Here is an 18,298-nt window from a genome sequence, read left to right as displayed (position 1 = left end):
CCAGAGGTCAAAGGAGATAGGATTACAGCCAAGAATCACCTACCCAGCAAAACTGAGTATAAACCTTCAGGGGGTAAAAAATGAACATTCAGTGAAATAGAGGACTTTCAAGAATTCTTGATGAAAAGACCAGAGCTGAATAGAAAATTCAACTTTGAAATACAAGACTCAAGAGAAGCATGAAGAGGTAAACAGGAAAGAGAAATCATAAGGGACTTATTAAGGTTGAACTGTTTTGCATGGAAAGATGATATTTGTAACTCATGGGACCTTTATCAGTTGGGTAGTTGGAGGGAAAAAAATTATATGTATGTATATATAGATAGATAGAGGGCACAGGGTGAACTGAAGATGAAGGGGTGATATCTGGAGAATAAAATTAAGGGGTGAGAGGATTATACTGGGAGAAGGAGAAAGGGAGAGGTAGAATGGGGTAAATTATCTCACATAAAACAGACAAGAAAAGGTTTTTACAGTGTAAGGGAAACGGGGAAAGGTGAGAGGGAATGAGTGAATCTTATTCTCATCGGATTTGGCTTAAGGAAGGAATAACACACACTCAATTGGGTATGGAAATCTATCTTACCCTACAGGAAAATAGGGAGGAACGGGATAAGACAGGAAGGGGATGATAGAGAGGAGGGGGTAATCAAAAGCAAACACTGCTAAGAAGGGACAGGGTCAAAAGAGAGAATAGAATAAATGGGGGGTAGGATAGGATGAAGGGAAATATAGTTAGTTTTTCACAACATGACTACTATGGAAGTGTTTTGCCTGACTGCATATATATAACCTATATCGAGTTGCTTGTCTTCTCAATGAGAGTGGGTGGGGAGGGAGGAAGGGAGAAAATTTGGAACCCAAAGTTTTAAAAACAAATGTTAAAAATTGTTTTCATATGCAACTGGGAAATAAGATATACAAGCAATGGGGTATAGAAATCTATCCTGTCCTACAGGAAAATAGAAGAGGAAGGTAATAAGAGAAGGGGGGGTAGGGATAGAAAAGAGGGCAGATTAGGGGAAGGGGTATTCAGAATGCATGCCATCTTGGGGTGGGGGGAGGAATGAGATGGGGAGAAAATTTGGAACTCAAAGTCTTGTGGAAGTGAATGTTGAAAACTAAAAATAAATAATTTAATGAGAAAAAAAAACCCACCACAAAACCACCTAACCATTTCCATATTACTTTAACATTGTTAACCCTTTGGGTACCAGTCCATTTACAAATCTAATCATATAACAAGTAAAAATTTTATATTTATTTGTTCAATTGAAATTTGTTTTGCATTAACTTATAATGTTTTATGAATAAAAAGGTCTTGAGATAAAATCTGTTAGTAAAATTGAAAAAAGAAAAATAAAGTGGCATTGGGCGCATCGATGGTGCTTTGTAGGATAACTAAAGGGCATTTTCTAGGAGATAAGTGGTTCTTACATTAGTGGCTTTCATTAATTCTTTTCTTACAACTAATAATAAAAAGAACAATTTATAGACTAGATGTAATTTACAAATCAATTCCAATTCAATAAGAAATGTCATGAAAATTTTATCATGATATTTTATCCCTTGTAGCTAAACTCTTAAAAGTATTTGCCAGGTTAAAATTCTTCAAGAGTCTAAACCAGTGTGATTTGGGTGACATTTACAATGATTTTGTGTTAACTCATATTGCAGAAAATACTTTTCATCATTCAAATTAGGGTGTTTGGTAGATAAACTTATTCCAGTGTGAGGGTTTGCTGTTCCTTAAAAATAAGTAATACTGAGCAACTTTCTGTTTTTTTAGGGATGGATTAAAGCTTGAAACAGAATTTTTGGATGGGAAAACAAAGCTAATATTGGCTTCATATGGTATGGTATTTTTATAACTATAATTGGCATTAATATTTTAGAAGCTTGTCCAAATATATGTAGGAAACAAAAAATTCTATATAAGTTGAATTTTAAATGAATGCCTTGTTTTTATATTTGGTACTGTTTTACTTTTATTAAATCTAGCTTGGGGTTATGGCTGTTTATATTTCTACTTTTAAAATACTAGTAATGTCCCTCAGTGCTTGAGAATTTGCTTTTATTGGGCTAATTAAATTAAGTTTTAGACTATGACTTGATGTATTTTACCATTAGTACTGGTGAATTTCCAGTATTTAATATGGTTTGTGAGATGTTGTATACATTAGCTTTGGGAGTAGGGTATCTTCCTGTTTCCTGATGAGTAACAAATGAAATTTAATTCCACATTTATGTTTTTGCATGTAGAGATTTATTGAATTTTAGGCAGCTTAGTGTTTATTATCTCATGATCACACTTGGCTGCTGAACTGTTGTATGCATTTTCTACCTTTGATTTATGTTATAATAAAATAATAAATGTCAAATTATTTTGGCAAAGCCTTCACTTGTCATTTCTCTGTCATAGAGAATTACTATCATTAATACGTTATATATTCCCTCCCATGGAATTCTCTGCCCTTTTCTATTTATAGACTAGTATTACCTTATTACTTGAAAAATGAGTAGGATGGACAATAATGCGAAAATAGCCTTCCATGGCTTCCAGACAATTATCATTTTACTTAAAGACAGTCTTTTTTTTTTCCCTTTTAAGTATGCACACGATGTTAGGATTTCAGGTTCTTTTGTCAGGGAATTATGTTATTCTTGAGCTATCCTGATTTATAAGCCCTAATGTTAAATAATGAAATAATGCTTATTCAGGTAACAGTAGAAACCAAGCCACTTCTCAGAGAAGAGCTATAGTTATATTTTTTTAAGCTAAGATTTCTACCTTGAATATATATTTAAATTCATTTTGATAAAATGTTTTCTGTCAGTGTCTTAACATTTTTTTGTTATTGATAATTTATTTTTTTCTTTCTCTTTTGTAGAACGTAAACCAAAAACTGCCGTGAAGGTAAGCAAAATAATTTTTGCTTTGCCTCTTTGACAAGTGTCAAATGCAGTTCTTTAAAATCATTTAAGTTTTACATTTAGAATAAGAGGATATTTGGAGGAAGTATGATTTCAGGGGAAAAGAAAATGATCTTTTTTCTGACGTCCTTGTTCATGTCCAGCAGACAGTAAAGCAGGACTAGTGTTCAGGGGATGGATTAAGATGAGCAGATAAGTCCCTGAGTCATCTCTGTAGAAACGATGGTTGGATCCATGAGAGCTGTTTAAATTACCAGTGTAGGAGGCCTCATGACAGAGCCTTCTGGGATGACCATCCTTGGGGGCAGGACAGAAGTGGTGGTGCAGCAAAGGAGCCAGAGAAGGGAGCTGGTGAAAGGAAGACCAAGAGAGCGGCAGCACAGAAGCCAAGGGAGGAGAGGGTCCAAGAGTGAGGGCAGAGCTGAGAGTGTCAGAGCCCCCAAAGTGTCAAGTAGAATGGCCGCCGGAAAGGCCATGAACCTTGCACCATATTTTCCAACATATTTTTTCATTCCCCGCCTCTCCCCATCCCATCTTGCTCCTTGGGTTGATGTGATGTCCCCCGCACGTGATGTATGCATTGATTTGGATTGGAGAATCTTGGATGGTGCCTTGTAGAATGTCTCTGCCCCTTCGTTCTTTGGAGTAGATTGCTGGTGTGCAAGTTGCAGTGATTTCCTTGGTGATCTTTTTGCTTATGCTTATCATGAGCTCTGCGAGATGAGTTGGCCACAGGATCCACAAAATGATGTTGCTTCTTGCCTTTGGATACATGATAAAATCAACCCTGCCAAGTCTTGTCTTTGCCTCTCCAAGGAGAACCTTGAGACTTTGATTTACTTGGAGCTTCTTATGTGTTCTGATTTATCTAACAAGAATATTAACTTTGGAGTGGTTTGTTTCCACTAGTTATACCCAGGGTCTTTGATTACTTATAAGGATCTCACGCATAAGAATATCAGCAGTAAAAAACAGTGTTTATTAACAGTCTAAATACTGTATGATTCTCAGCATTAGGGAAGAAACCAGCATGGGACCAAGGGCCATTTTGTATTTTTCTTTGTTTCATGGCTTGCCGTGGCCCAAGAATTCATCATCTGATTGCTAACATACTTAGACTGGGCTGCAGACACAGCCTACTGCCCTCAGACTTCCCAGCTTGGTAAAACCTGTTGTAGTTTGTATTCTATTTACATAGGCTTCCAGAACCCAACGTCATGATGGACCAGTGGCATTGGCGTAGGAATTTTCTGGAGGATATCTAGATTACTGAGACTTGAATGTTAAAGTTATAGTCAATTCATAGCTCTGTTGTTCTTATCTCATTTGAGTCGGACCCTCACACACATTATCAGGTAGCTTTCTAGGGGAGGTGGAGCTTAAATTGGGTCCTAAAGGATCAGGAGGATGTGCATGAGTAGAAAGAGAAAGGACAATGCAGACCAAGAAAACTGCACAAATCAGGGCATGAAAGCGGGGGGAGGGGGGAGCACGAGGTGTTCCAGGAGGCAGTGAGGAAAATCTGCTGAAGCAGACGGCCCAGGCTCTGGGACATGGGGGTTATGGGAGAGCCTGGCTGCAAGATGGAGCATCTGGGCGGGGAGGGGCGGGAAGGTGTGTGGGGGTTAGACTTGATTTGTTAAGGACTGTTTCAGTTTCCTGATCAAGATAAAAGTCAGAAGCATAGAGACTAATTGGAACCTAGCCACAGTAATCCAGGGGTAAAACAGTAATAGTCTGGTCTCAGGGTTTTACCAGTGAGAAGCAAGAAATTTTAGAAATACAAAACACCAGCACTTCATGCCTTAAAAAGGATGTGATAATAAAGAATACAGAGTGATTCCAGGGTTTCCAGGTTCCATTTTTCTGGACTAGAAAAATGGTGGTGTCCCTTGTTTGGGGGTTTGGAGAGAGGGTGACAAGAGAAATGTCCTAGAGGCAGCTGGAAATCAAGTTCTTTCCCACTTCCCAAAAATTAAATAGTCAGCTGATCTGTTACTGTTGGTGCCACCTTTAAGTGAAACTGTCTACAGGTTAAGGAGCAGTGTCTGTTGTATGGCCTTAGATATTTGTAAACACAATGCAGATCTTAAGAAACTGGAAGAAAATGAAAGAATCAGTGTCCGATAGGAAAGTTGTCTGTAAATCATGTGACTAAATAGCATAAAGAACAAATTTGGCAGACTGATCACACAGAAGGCTTCTGGCTTGTTGCTATGCATTTCATGTTGCTTTTCACATAAGAATATAACTGCAATGTTTTAACAGATGGGAAATAAGGCCAAGATTCCAAAACAGCCTTTGAGAACACCACCGACTGGACATGTTCTTAAATCTACACAAAATACCAATGGCAGAAATGAAAACCTTTCACAGAAAAGTAGAACTGCTTCTGAAGCCTCACTGGTAAAAGGGGATAAAAGGATGATTTTCTCACCAACTACGAGTTTCTCAAAGGAAGACACAGATAATGACCATCCTTGTGTGCAGAGAAACATTCCAGCTGAAACCCCTGACTCATGGAGGACTAAAAATTACAAACAGTCGGCAGTATTTAAACAGAAACCTCAGGAAAAGCACCTCACAGTTGAAGATCTAAGGAATAGTTTGGTTTGTCTGACAGAGGAACAGCTCCAACAGATTTTGATGGCCGTCAGCCAAGGAAATAGGCCTATTTCACAGATTGAGAATGGAAAGAAAGAAGAAAAATGTAAGCTTTTTGTGAAGTCTTATGAATTTAAGTTTAGAGAATGTGCTCAAATTTACAGAATTAGAATTCTACCTTCATGCACTTATAGTCTTAAGATTAAATTACTGTAGCGTCTGTTATCTCTACATTTAGCATACCAGCATTACTTAGAAGTGAGAGGTTGAATGGATAATCCAGAATTCATTAGTGTTTGTTTTTATACTCATATGTGAATGTTCATGGTTAGGCTATTCTGCGAAATCAGAGTCCTAATAAATAGTGAAGCCTTGTTAGAAAAAAACTTGTCTAACAGGAGCTTTCAAAAGCTTCCTCATCTTGCTGCCATTTTTCTCCCTGACCCTCCCTCTCCTCCTCTTTCATGTAATCTCCTAAATGTACATGCTGTACACACATTCTCTCTCTGACAGATTAAGAAGAACATCTGGGCTTTCCAAGTTTTCTGGCTCCTATGCTCCTTGGGACCGTGGAAATAATTCTCTTTCTAGCCTGAACTTATAATGTGACTGCTATTTGAGAAGAAAAGGATGGGAACAGTGACAACAGAGAATTTATTCTATGTGGACTGAGAATGTCTTGCAAAAAAAATTGCAAATTATCTGGACAGAACTAGACACTGATTGTATTTGAGAAAGTTTTTAAATCAAAATACACAAATATATCAACCATATAGAAAACATATGGTATACATATGAGAAGAGAAATCCAATATTCATTTTAAAGCATATGTTTTATTTTCCTAGGTCAAAATAACTCACATTTTAACCATTTGCCTAATGAGTCAAAAGATGAGAATGTTAAGGGATTACTTCAGAAAGCTGAAAATGTTTCACCTATCCCAGATGAAAATAACTCTATTTTAAACAAAAAACAGAAGACATCTAAGCAGTGTGAGCAGAAAATTGCCATGTATGTAACTTTTTTCTGTTATTATTATTGGACCTGTGTACAACAAGGCTGTGCTTGTCTCTTATGGGTATGGGTGGTCATTATTCTGGATGCCTGAAATTATGTAAAAGACTGGTTTGGCATTCCTGGTACAGATTTTACAAAAGTGCATAGAAGTAAGATTGCTCTGTTTTTCTTTTTCCTAGAAAGTCCGTATGGAAACCAGCTGATATGTTCAGTACTCTGGGGGAGAGAGAGAGAGAGAAAAGTTTGTTGGAAGCAAAGAAATTCCAGTGGAGGAAGGAGCTAGGTACATATTCTGTGTCATTTTTTATTTAACTTTTAGTTATAATTTTGTTGACTTTAATACTGTCAGTTGGCTGAGCAAACTGAATTTTGGAGTATGATATAAAAGTCTTACTGTAGCAGTTCACCAAGCATGTAGCAACTCCCTTCGATTTGGAAGGCTTCATGTTGGGCACCAAGGAGCTTATGTTTTACTGGAGGATATAACATCAGTAAACAGGTAACTAAATAGAACCTAACTGGAGGAAAGAGCCAACATTGTTCAGGAAAGGCTTCTCACAGGAGGTGGCCCCTAAGCTGGGCATTGGAAGCCAGGAATTCTAAGAAGTAGAAGAAAGGAGGAAGAACCTTCTGGGCCTAGGGAGCAGCATCTGCAAAGGCCAGTTGGGCCAGTGAGGAGTCACGTGGAAGGGAGGCAGGAACCCAGTAGGGAAGGACTTGACAGGCCCAGCTTAGATGAGGCGGCAGCCTGTTCCTGTTCTTTTTTTTTTTTTTTTTTTTTTTTGCGAAGCAATTGGGGTTAAGTGACTTGCCCAGGATCACACAGCTAGTGAGTATCAAGTGTCTGGTCTGAGACTGGATTTGAACTCAGGTCCTCCTGACTCCAGGGCTGGTGCACTGCGCCACCTAGCTGCCCCTGGTGGCCTGTTTTAGAAGAGGACTGTGAGCGACATGGTCCGAGTCATGTTTTAGGGAGATGGCTTTGACTGCCTGAGAGGGCTGAGGCTGGAGGCAGGGAGCCCCAGGAGAGGCCAGTCAGCTGACATTTCTGAAGCTGTGACTAATGGGGGCCTGCATCAGAGCGGTAGTCATGTGTGTGGAGAGAAAGGGACAGAGAGGAAGGATGGTGTACAGAGAAAGCTGGCAGAATCGAGTAACAGCTTGGAGACAAGGGAAGAGGTCAGAGTCAGGGGTGACTCTGGGAACAGGCGAGTTGGGGGAAGGGAAGGTGGTTCCAGGAGGAAGATAAAGAGTTGTGTGTTGGGACTTTTCATGCCCTGAGTTCCTGCACTCTGCTGGATGTCCCTAAATCCAGAGGTAAGCCTCCACTAGCTGGCCCATTTAGCCATTCTGTGCGGGCATGCCTCTGGACCCCCCGCAGCTCCAGCTGCGTTAGCTCCAGGCCAGCCGAGGAGATGGGAGCTGAACTGCTAGAGGCCTTGGGGCCTTGCAGGGAGGCTTACGCACACACCTCAATCTCTGATGAACCTTTAATGCCCCTGAGGCTCTTAACCCTGCTAGAGCAAGGAGCTTGGGAAAAGAGGCCTCAGAAAGAGTTAGCTGGCAGGTGGGGGAGGTGGGGTGGGGTGGGGAAAGGAGAGAAAAGGGGGGGGGAGAAGAAGGGATGAAGAGAGAGGGGAGGGAAGAAAGAGGGAGCCAGAGCTGGAGTGGATGGGTAATAGAATTGGGAGAGAACCAGGAAAGAAGGGCGAGATTACCGTCAGAGGGTTTGAGGAGTGTCACGTCACAATTTTGTGATTAAATACTTTTCTGTATCATAGTTATACTTTTTTAAAGATGTGCTTGAAAAAGTCCTTGTGATTCGTGAACACCCTGACGAAAGAGCCTCTGCGTCTGTTTGCACAAGCTTAGCCCTGGAAATGCCCCCTTAAGCTAGTTTGCCACACTGCTCTGTCTTCATGTGCTGCCAGGTGCATGTTACCATGCAAGTCACCCAGCAGTGGTTCAGTGTTTTCAGGAAACCAATTTCCCAGGCTCACTGATTCATGACTGCCAGGGCAGTCAGCACTCTCTGCTGACCATGGCAAGGCAGAAAGACACTACGTTTTAGCACCCTGTGCTGTTCACTCAGTGTTTGATCTTGATTGATGTCTAATTCTAATAGCATGTTCTCTTGCATCCTAATTTTTCTTTGAAAATTTATGTATTTATTCTGTTAACTTCAGTGTTCATCTTCACAACCCCATTCCTTGACCATTTAGGATAACAGATGAGAAAAAAATTAAATATGACCATTATCTTGAATAAGCGCCAATCAAAGAAATTGCAGTTAGGAAAATAAACTCCCCAGACTCTCTTCTGAGTTCACGCCTCCGGTAAATAAGACGAGTTTTGATCAGCAGATTTAAGTTCTTTAGAAAGTTCTTTAGGATCATTATTTTTGTCATAGAAATGTACCTCCTTTCACTTTTTTGCACATTTTATGAAAAGAGCATTATTATTTAAAGATGAACAGGTTGCTTTAAAGAAGAAAGAAAAGGAAGCTTCTGAAGAGCAGAAGAAACGCCCCTGGGGCAGGTCTGGGGATGCTAAACTGGTTTGGGATGGTTTCCAAAAGGTGGAGGGATCACAGGTAAGGACAACCTTACATGGTGGGCACACTAGCACAACAGATACTTTTCATTTCAGTTTGTCCTGATGCTAAGCTGTGCTCTTCTCCTCAACTTCTCCACGTGTTTATGTGATGGGTTTTTTTTTGTTTGGTTTTTTTTTTTTTACTTTTTTGGTTAGGCAGTGGGGTTAAGTGACTTGCCCAGGGTCACACAGCTAGTGAGTGTCAAGTGTGCTGGGTCTGAGACCGGATTTGGACTCAGGTCCTCCTGAATCCAGGGCTGGTGCTCTATCCACTGCGCCACCTAGCTGCCCCTTATGTGATGTTTTTTAAAAATAATGATGCCATCTCCCAGAACTGCCCCCGCCCATGAGGCCTCTCTTTTTACCAAGAAGCACAGTCCAATCAGACAAGCCCGCTGGACAGCACCAACATGTGCTGCCTCTGCCAAGGGAAGAGTTGGCATCCAAATTACCTTCCACAAGACATTTAAAAGTGTGGGGATTTAGGTGGTCTGTTTAACGATTCCATTTCTTCATTCTCTGTGTCGCTACAGTGCCTGGCACCGACTCTTCCTCTTAACTTTGTCCTCGGCTTCAGGTGCTGCGTGCCTAGCACTGTGCTGGGTGCCAGGAAGTGGGGAGGGCTTAGACCCGAAGCAGACAGTGTAGTCACTGCCCAGTTGGGGAGCAGGGATTCACAAAGCAAGAGAAGAACAGAAAAGCGGAAAGGGGCTTAGCCTGGAACCGGGGTCGAAGACCCAGGTTCAGATCCTACCTCTGATGACCTCTGACCTTGGGCAGCTCACCTCCCTTTCCTGCGCCTCATTCTCCCCATCTCTGAGATAAGAGGGTAGATACTAGACAGCTGCACAACTTCCTTTCAGCTCCAAACCTGAGATTCTCTTAATTCTAGATTCCGATTCTAGATTCTCTAATGATAGTGGGTCATCGGGGCTGGAGCACACGGTAGAGACCACCCCGGCTCCTCTGGGGATGGAGGGGAGCCAGCCTCGGCAGGGGAGCCGATGCCAGGCAGACAAAGCTTCCTGACGAGTGAAGTGCCTGGGACGCTCTGGGACGGTCAGTGGCCTTGCCTCCTTCTGGAGGCCCCGCCGCTCCCCTGGCTCCTGGCTCGGCGTTGGCTTAGCTTGGTTTTGTTTTCTCTCATCTTTAGGCTTGTTCCGTGTCGTCTGCAGGACACGGTGCCTAACGCTTGTTCCTTTTCTCCCCAGTCCTCAATGAGTCCATCTAGTGTTCTCTCAGGGTCGCCCAGTCCAAGGCTGCTGGCCCATCCTAGCGGGGTCTCCGTGCCTGGATCCAGTCAGACTCTGGAGGTGAGTCTGTAAGTGTTCGCGTGGGGGAACGTAGGACTGAAGGCCAGAGGGGACCTCAGGAATCGCCTCATCCGTACCGGCTGCCCGAGTTCACAGGGACAGCAAGGGTCAGAGCTCCTGGGATTCAGAATCAGGCAGCTTGGTGACACGGTGCTGGATAGAGCTCAGGGCTTGGAGGCAGAAAGAACTGCATTCAGATCTGACCTCAGACGTTGCAGTAGCTGCCGGCAGGCGTGCCGTGCGGGCCTGAAGTCTCTCCCCATTGTGGCCCACCCTCCGTTCAGCCGCTAAAGCGCTTGCCCTCGGGCGCTGATCCAGCCGTGTCACCTCCCCACTCAGTAAACTCTGGTGGCTCCCTTTTGCCTCCAGGATCACATGCAGAACGCTGTTCGGCCTTCAAAGCCCTTTGTAACCCGGCCAGTCTTCTGACGCCTTGCTTAACCAGCACATGCTCTTCGGTCCAGTGACGCTGGCCTCCTAGCTGTTCTGTGAACAAGACCCTTCATCTGTGGGCTCTGGGCTTTCTCTCTGGCTGCCCCCCATGCCTAGCCCATGCCTAGCATGCTCTCCTCATCTCTGCCTACTGACCTCTCTGGCTTCCTTGGCCCCATCTAAACAGGGCAGCTAAGGGGCACAGCGGATAGAGCGCCAGGCCTGGAGTCAGGAAGACCCGAGTTCAAATCTGGCCTCAACACTTATTAGCTGGGTGACCCTGGGCAAGTCACTTCACCCTGTTTGTCTCAGTTTCCTCATCTGTCAGATGAGCTGGAGAAGATGGCCAACCAGCAGCTTTGCCCCAAAAAACCCAAACGGGGTCACAGAGAGTCTTACACAACTGAAAATGACTAAACTAAAAATCCCACCTCCTACATGAAGCCTTTCTCAACCTGTCTCAACTTTCATGCCTTCCTTCTGTTAATTATTCCCTATTTATCCTGTCTAGAGCCTGTTTGTACATATTTGTTTGCATCGTGTCTCCCCCATTCAATTGTAAGCCCCTTGAGAACAGCAGCTTTCTTTCTTTTTGTACCCCTATTGCTTAGCACAGTGCCTGGCACATAGTAGGGGCTTAATAAATGTTTATTGAATTGAAAGACACTAGCATTGTGATCCTGGGCAAGGCACTAAACCTATATGTGCCTCATTTTCTTCACCTGTAAAATGGGGTTATGAGCACACCCACATCACGGGGTTTTTGTGAGGATCAGATGAGATAATGTTTGTAAAGCACTTAGCACGGAGCTTGGTATAGAGTAGGTGCTTAATAAATGCTTATTTCTTTCCAAATCAAGTACTCTTCCCACTGTGCAATATTGCTTTTTTTTTTTTTTTTTTTGTCCTACCGCAACATATAGCATAGTGTTTAGCAGATAGGACAACTTCCATTTCTATCTGTCTTTATAATTTACAGAGCCTTTCCTCCTAACAACCCTGTGAGCTGGGTAATGCAAGTATGATCATTAATCCCATTTCAAAGATGAGGAGACTGAGGCTCGGGAGTTCAGTGATTTCATCGCAAGTACACAGCTCATCAGTGTCAGGGCTGGAATCCAGAGCCAGGGCCCTTTTCACCATAGTCTGTGTCAGGCGTCTAAGTTTGTAGCTATTGATCATTTAAATGATGAGGGAAAAAAAGCCAGTGCTGAGAGGCCTGAGCCCAGGAGAGTACTGCTCATTGTCAGTGCAGTTCAGCCTGTGGCACTATCTTGGTGCCTTTCATACATCTTGAAAATGAGCAGCGTTTCATTTCAACACTGGCCTCCTGGCTTCTTTGTCCTATCAGAAAAGCAGCAATGAGGAAGGCCTGGCATGAGCCCTCCTGACTAGGCCACACTGAGTCTGTGGGGTCACCACTTCCTTTTCTACACTCCTAGAGACCACCCAGTTGGTGATGCATCTCGAGTCTTTCCAGCGTCCACCTTTTGAGGTGGATGTGTTCCCCAGACCATCCCAGAACCCTTTAGGACAACTGGGCAGCAAGAGGTGTTCTTCTGTCCTTGCCTTCCCCTTGGTCTTACGTGGCTTAGATGAGATGGGAGTTAACAGCCGTGTTCTTCCTGTGAGAGGAGAGCCCCCAGGCCTTCCCGTGGGCCCCGCCCCCTGCTTGGCCTCAGAACCCCTACACCTTGCTGTCTGCCTTCCCTCTCCCCAGGGCACTTGGGGCCTTTCCCTCTGCCCTTTGGCTTCACTTTCTTTTATGGGTTGTTTGCCCCTGTTAGAGTGTGAGCTCCTTGAGGGGAGGGGCTGTCTCACTTTTCTCTGTTTATCTTCAGGGCTTGCCACATTGTGAGTGCTTAGTTAATGCTTTCTCATTCATTCATCACCGTCTTTTTCTACCCTTTCTTTGTTCCTTGACAACACCTCTTCTCTGAACAGAAGACTGCCTAGTCTCCAAGTCCAGCGCTGACCTCTCTCCCAAGCCCCAGGCCTCCGTCTGTTACTTCCCAGAATTCATCTCTCTCGGACAGAGCCCATCCAGTGCCCACTCTGTCCCTTCTCCCCTGAGCTGGCTTCTCCTTGTGCCTTAGTCTCGCCATTCACACTCCCATGCTCCAAACCGTGATGTTTCCTCCAACAGTATCTTGCGTCTCTGGCCCTGCCACTCTTTTCCCATTGCCACCACTTCAGAGCAGGCCTTCATTCTCACCTACCTGAAATATGACATGGCCTTCTCCCCTTCCTGTCTTGTTTTAAATAAGTTTTTATTGAAGTCTCTTGTGGCTTACATCATCATGGTTTTCCCCAAGATCCATCTGTCTTACAGTTGGCTACCAAGTTATGCATGGGATCTGGACATATCCCTCTATTCAATAGCTGTCTGCAGTTACCAACTAAAACTCGGATATGTAAACCTGGTATTTGAGGCCGTCCCTAATGAGAAAATACTTGGGTTCCAGAGGTCAGCAGTACTTAGCTCTCCCGGTAAGAAGTGCTGCCCTCTGAGGTGGCGCCTGCTGGAGACTCACCACCTTGGCTTGCAGCACTTCCTCCTGCCTCACCTGGAGGAGCTGGCCTGGCCTGCCTGCCTCACTTTCCTGGTCCACCAGTTGAATTCCTGCCCATCAGTCAGCAAGCACTTATCAGAGACCTACTGTGCCAGACACTAGAGATGCAAAAACAGTAGAGTCCCTACTCTCAAGGAATTTATATCCTACCAGAGCCAAAATGAGGCAGCGAGGTGGCTCAGTGGATAGAGCACTGGGCCTAGAGTCGGGAAGACCTGAGTTCAAATCCAGCCTCAGACTCATGCTAGCTTTATGATCCTGGGCAAGTTATGTAACCTCTGTTTGCCTTAATCCGCTGGAAAAGGAAATGGCAAACCACTTGAGTATCTTTACCAGGGGAACCGCATAGACCGTGCTGTAGTCCACAGGGTCAGGAAGAGTCAGACGGGACTGAATAACTAAACAACAGCAAGGGCCAAAGTGTAACTGTGTAGGAATATAGAAGACCCGTGTGAAGCAGAGAAAAAGTCAACCCAGAGGAGAGGTCACCAGGAGCTTGGGGTACAAGGAGGCGGGTCCGGGACCAGCCTGTAGGACGTGGAGGGGAAAGAATCCCTCCCAGGATCGGGGGACAGAGGCAGGAGAGGGAGCAGACCAGGACTGCTGGATTGCGGGGTGCAGAGGAGAAGACGGAAGAGACAGCAGGGAGCCAAGCTGTCACCGAGCCTCTGGTGGGGGCAGCTGTCTCGGCAGACAGTCCACAGCACACAGTAGGCATTTAATCAAGGTGTTTATTAAGCACTTACTATCTGCCAGGCACTGACCCAAGCTCTGAGGAGACAGAGAAGTGATTTTGTCTGGGAACGTCTCTTCTCACAGTGATGAGAAGGGCCAGACCTGAGGCTGCAGGGCTGTTGAACTTCCCAGATCCAGTGTTTACGTGTTCATAGCAATATCTGTTGTTTAATTTGAAAAGACTCTTAGGTGGGGCAGGGTTGTTTTCTTTTTTCTTATGAACAGTTTCCATGTGGGTGTTTCGCCCCTTTGTTCTTTTTTTATCCACAGATGACATCTCCGGCTGAGTTTACCTCTGCTGCTGATGAGGCCCAGGGGGTAACGAATGTTTCAAGGGGAGGATCAGCCATCCCCGAAAGCTGCTGTGGAGCCCGTGGGAAGCCCTCGACCTTCAGTCCTCCAGATGTGCCAGCAGCCATTCGGACGGCCTTTGTCTTAGGGGTGAGGCTTTGCAGTGTCCTGATGTCTTCTTGGTCCTTCTGCCCCTTCAAGGCTGTCTTCCATCAGGATTTCTTCATGCATGTGTTAAACCCCTATAGACTTACTTAGAAGACTTTCCATCGACTGTGTCTGTGTCTGGTAGGTTCGTGCTGATGCTCCCCATCGGAATGTGAGCTCCTGGAGGAAAGGGGCTGTCTGAACCTCGTTCATTTGTTGTGTAGCACAATGCCCCTAATAAGGGCCCGTGCACCGGCCTGGTAGTGGTCAGCGTTTGTGAAGCACGTATGTGCAAAACCTGGACTAAGCACTGGGGGTCCGAAGGCAAAAGGCAAAACTGTGCCCTGCCCTGAAGAAGCACATGTTCTCCATGGCTGGAACAGCACACCGCCAGCTAGGAAGGCCTGCGAAGGGACCGGGATGACAAATGTCCACTGAGGTGGACGACAGGGGACAAGTCTGCCCCGTGCCCAGTGCAGGTGGACAAGAGGCCCTGAGCGGGACAAGGAGCTTCAGGGGCTCCTGTCTGCACGAGACATTGTGCTGACCACGTCCGGCTCGGCAGCCTGGCCGCTCGGCAGGGCTGCCCCAGTGAGATCCACGAGCTTATCCGAAAGAGGAAAACCAGGAGATGGTGAATGCCTCCTGAGGCCATATATTGTGGACAGAGGCCATGGGTGCACAGTGAGTTGGCGCCAGAAGCTGGTAGGAGACTCACAGGAAATCACAAGAGAGCGTAGATTGGGAGTTGGCGGGGACCTCAGAGGTCACCGAGTGCAGGGAAGGAGAGGCCCACGGTCACACTGCAGGGAAGGAGAGGCCCACGGTCACACAGCAAGGAAGGCTTTGAGGTGGGCTTTGGGTTTTTGGTAGGAGTGCTTATTGTTGTTGGGGTTTGGGTGATTGTTTTTTTTACCAGAAAGGGTTTTATTTCAGTAGAAAATTCGTGCAGAGAACTGAACCTCGGTCCCATGAAAAAATGTTTACTGCATCTTAAATAAAATTTAGCAATTCAGGCAGCTCTCTGAGGGGAAGCAAAGGGAAGAAAATTTACCGCTCTCAGCTGCTTTGGCTTATCCTCCCTGCCACATCAGAGGGGGTTCTGGGCGTGGCCTGGAGCAGCGCCTTCCTGAGAGCAGGCTGGTTCTGGGGACCCCACCTCCCGAATGTTTAGCTAAGAGCTGCCGCCATAGTCATCACAAAATGTATGCATAGACTCAGCACATTGGTCTTTTTAGCCACTCTTAGAGACAGGCAAATGCCATTTCACATGTGAAGGATAACATACCTATCAGAAAAGGTTTGTTATGTAGAAAAATCTCATTGCTTGGTGTCCCAAGACCTTCCCCTTTGTTTACATTGACACACAGCTCAGTGAAGGCCAGACCCGTAGATGGCAGTGGGATGGGGGCGTCCTGTGCGTGGCTGTCAGTCACGTGGGACGCAAGCACAGAGAAAAGCAGGGAATGAGGGAGTGGAGAAAGGCCTTCTCTGCTAGGTTACTAGAACTAGAAGGAGCTCGGAGTGCTCGAGGACCAGGTGGGAAAACAAGCTGGGGTCTTTTTTTTTTTCCGTTTGATGAGGCAGTTGGGGTTAAGTGACTTGCCCAAGGTCGCACAGCTACTAAGGGTCATGTGTCTGAGGCTGGATTTGAACCCAGGTCTTCCTGACTCCACCTAGCTGCTGCAGCAAGGCGAGTTGTGATCGGCTCCAGCTCTTGCCACCATGGAACCACAGAGCGGGTATGGGGTGCGTGCGTGTGAGTGTGTGTGTGTGTGTGTGTGTGTGTGTACACACTTTGGCGTAGATACAGTCTTGATTTTTTTTTTTATCCAAAATTCAAGAAGCCAGTGGGTTGTGATATGAGGAAGGTACCAAGTGAGGGGGATGAAAGGAAGGGGCTGCCCAGAAAAGAACTTTACAGCAGCTTCTTGGCCTCAGAGAAACTCTTGCAACGTTGCGTTTACCCCGTGCCGGTGAGGATGAGGGTGACGGTCTGAGCGGACCCCCATAGCACTCCTGACTGGTGCTCTCGCCATTCCTCATGATAACTGCCAGTCGTTCTGTTCTTCTGGGTCCGTTCTACCTGATCAAGCAGCTGACGGGCACAGAGTTGTAGCTCTCTCGGGTGGTTGTTACATGTTCATCAACCATGTGTCTAGGAATACACGTAGCTTGTTGCCTGCAAAGATTGTCACTAGGGTCAAGCTGGATGGTGACGGGCGTGGAGGCGAAGGCCAGTCAGCTCTTGGAGTCATCGGGCTCTGATCACACCTGTCCGTCGGCTCCTTCACCTCCACGTGCATCCCCGGTGTCGGGACGCAGAGCAAGGTGGTGTCTGTCTGCTCATCCCACGACTGCAGTAGTAACTCCTGAGGACCAAGACTCATCTCAAATCTCCTCAGCAAAGCAGCCCTTCTACCTCTGTCCAGTGTAGAAACTGAGACCTGCACCGAAGCCCAGCCCGGAGCCGCAGCAGCACCCACTGCCACGTGAGCCCTGGCTGCAAGGCCAGTGCTGTGCCCACACGTGCTGCCTTGAGAGAGGAGGCCAAAGCCCTCTGGGGAAATGGCACAGTGCTTTTAATGATCCCCAGCTTCTCTGGAAGCTAGGGCTCCTGTTTAACGCTAGTGGTTCTCCTGTGATAGTACATGGCTGCCACATGCGAAAACCATAGTGTCATAGAGGGGCAGATGGTCTGCCTGTATGAAGGCCCAGTAAGGAAGCCGCAGCTTGTTTCCAGTGGAATATTGCACAGGATAAGCATTATGAAAACATAAGGCAAAGGATATGCACTGGTCATGTCAGACAATTAAGAAGCAGACAGTGTGCCAGGCTACTCCCCTAGGATGATGTACACACTATCAAGGGGTCTGAAAAATAAAAAGGCCTTCAGCATGTTAGGTGAGCTCCTGTGGAGGATTGTTAAGAGACCATGAACAAGAATCAGTCGGGATAAGAAAGATTGGATGGATTGGAAGAAGCACTGTGCTTGTGAAATCCTAGGTCCACGCAAGGAAAAATTGTGTAAAGACGAGAGCAGGCATAAGGGTCAGTATTTATACACTGGAAGGTGTGGGGAGGAGAAGGTTAGGAAAAATCATTTCATATAATCAGGATGCATAAGTAAATTTCTATAACAGAGGTCAGCGAGCTGTAGCCAGGAGAACTGGGGCTTGTTTTTGTGCAACCAGCAAGCTGGCAGTGGTTTTTATATTTTAAAACAAAAGTTTCATTGTATTTGGGAACTTGGCTTGTGAACCAGCAGGTGGGTTTAGCTGACTAGCCATAGTTTGCCCATCCCTAATCCGTCCAAAAAATAAGGGTGTAGAGGAAAGTTGGCTGACGCTTGAACCTTATTCTCATCTGACCTGGTCAAAGGAGGGAAGAGTATACATAGCGTTGGGTTCAAACTCACCAGGGAAAGTGGAGGAGGAAAGATTAACAAGAAGGTAGATTAAAAGGAAGATTAGACCTAAACAAAACAAACTCCAAGGATGTACAAAAATATTTCTAGCTCTGTAAGATGGCAAAAAATGGAAATTGGAGAGGGGAATGACTGAACAGTTTATGGTATATAAATACAATGGAATACTGTTACGCCGTCAGAAGTGTTGAAGGAGATGGTTTGAGAGAAACTTGGAAGACTTAGATGA

General features: G+C 45.4%; 1 protein-coding gene across 6 annotated transcripts in view; it reads left to right on the top strand.

The window, feature by feature from the left end:
- Positions 1 to 18,298, top strand: part of CCDC66 (coiled-coil domain containing 66) — a 53,575-nt gene that overhangs the window by 9,639 nt on the left and 25,638 nt on the right. For 5 of the 6 annotated variants that reach the window (XM_027835842.1, XM_027835840.1, XM_027835843.1 and 2 more), the window contains exons 2-9: positions 1,790 to 1,854; positions 2,892 to 2,917; positions 5,203 to 5,644; positions 6,385 to 6,550; positions 6,736 to 6,839; positions 9,025 to 9,149; positions 10,363 to 10,464; positions 14,475 to 14,645. In XM_027835842.1, the coding sequence (XP_027691643.1) occupies positions 1,790 to 1,854; positions 2,892 to 2,917; positions 5,203 to 5,644; positions 6,385 to 6,550; positions 6,736 to 6,839; positions 9,025 to 9,149; positions 10,363 to 10,464; positions 14,475 to 14,645 (1,201 nt within the window). Of the gene's footprint in view, positions 1 to 1,789; positions 1,855 to 2,891; positions 2,918 to 5,202; positions 5,645 to 6,384; positions 6,551 to 6,735; positions 6,840 to 9,024; positions 9,150 to 10,362; positions 10,465 to 14,474; positions 14,646 to 18,298 lie in introns of those variants that run through there. The other variant, XM_027835845.1, reaches the window with a different exon arrangement.

Source organism: Vombatus ursinus, unplaced genomic scaffold (genome assembly GCF_900497805.2).
Source record: "Vombatus ursinus unplaced genomic scaffold, bare-nosed wombat genome assembly UNPS02014817.1, whole genome shotgun sequence".
NCBI lineage: Eukaryota > Metazoa > Chordata > Mammalia > Diprotodontia > Vombatidae > Vombatus > Vombatus ursinus.
This window is presented reverse-complemented; position numbering and strand designations above follow the sequence as displayed.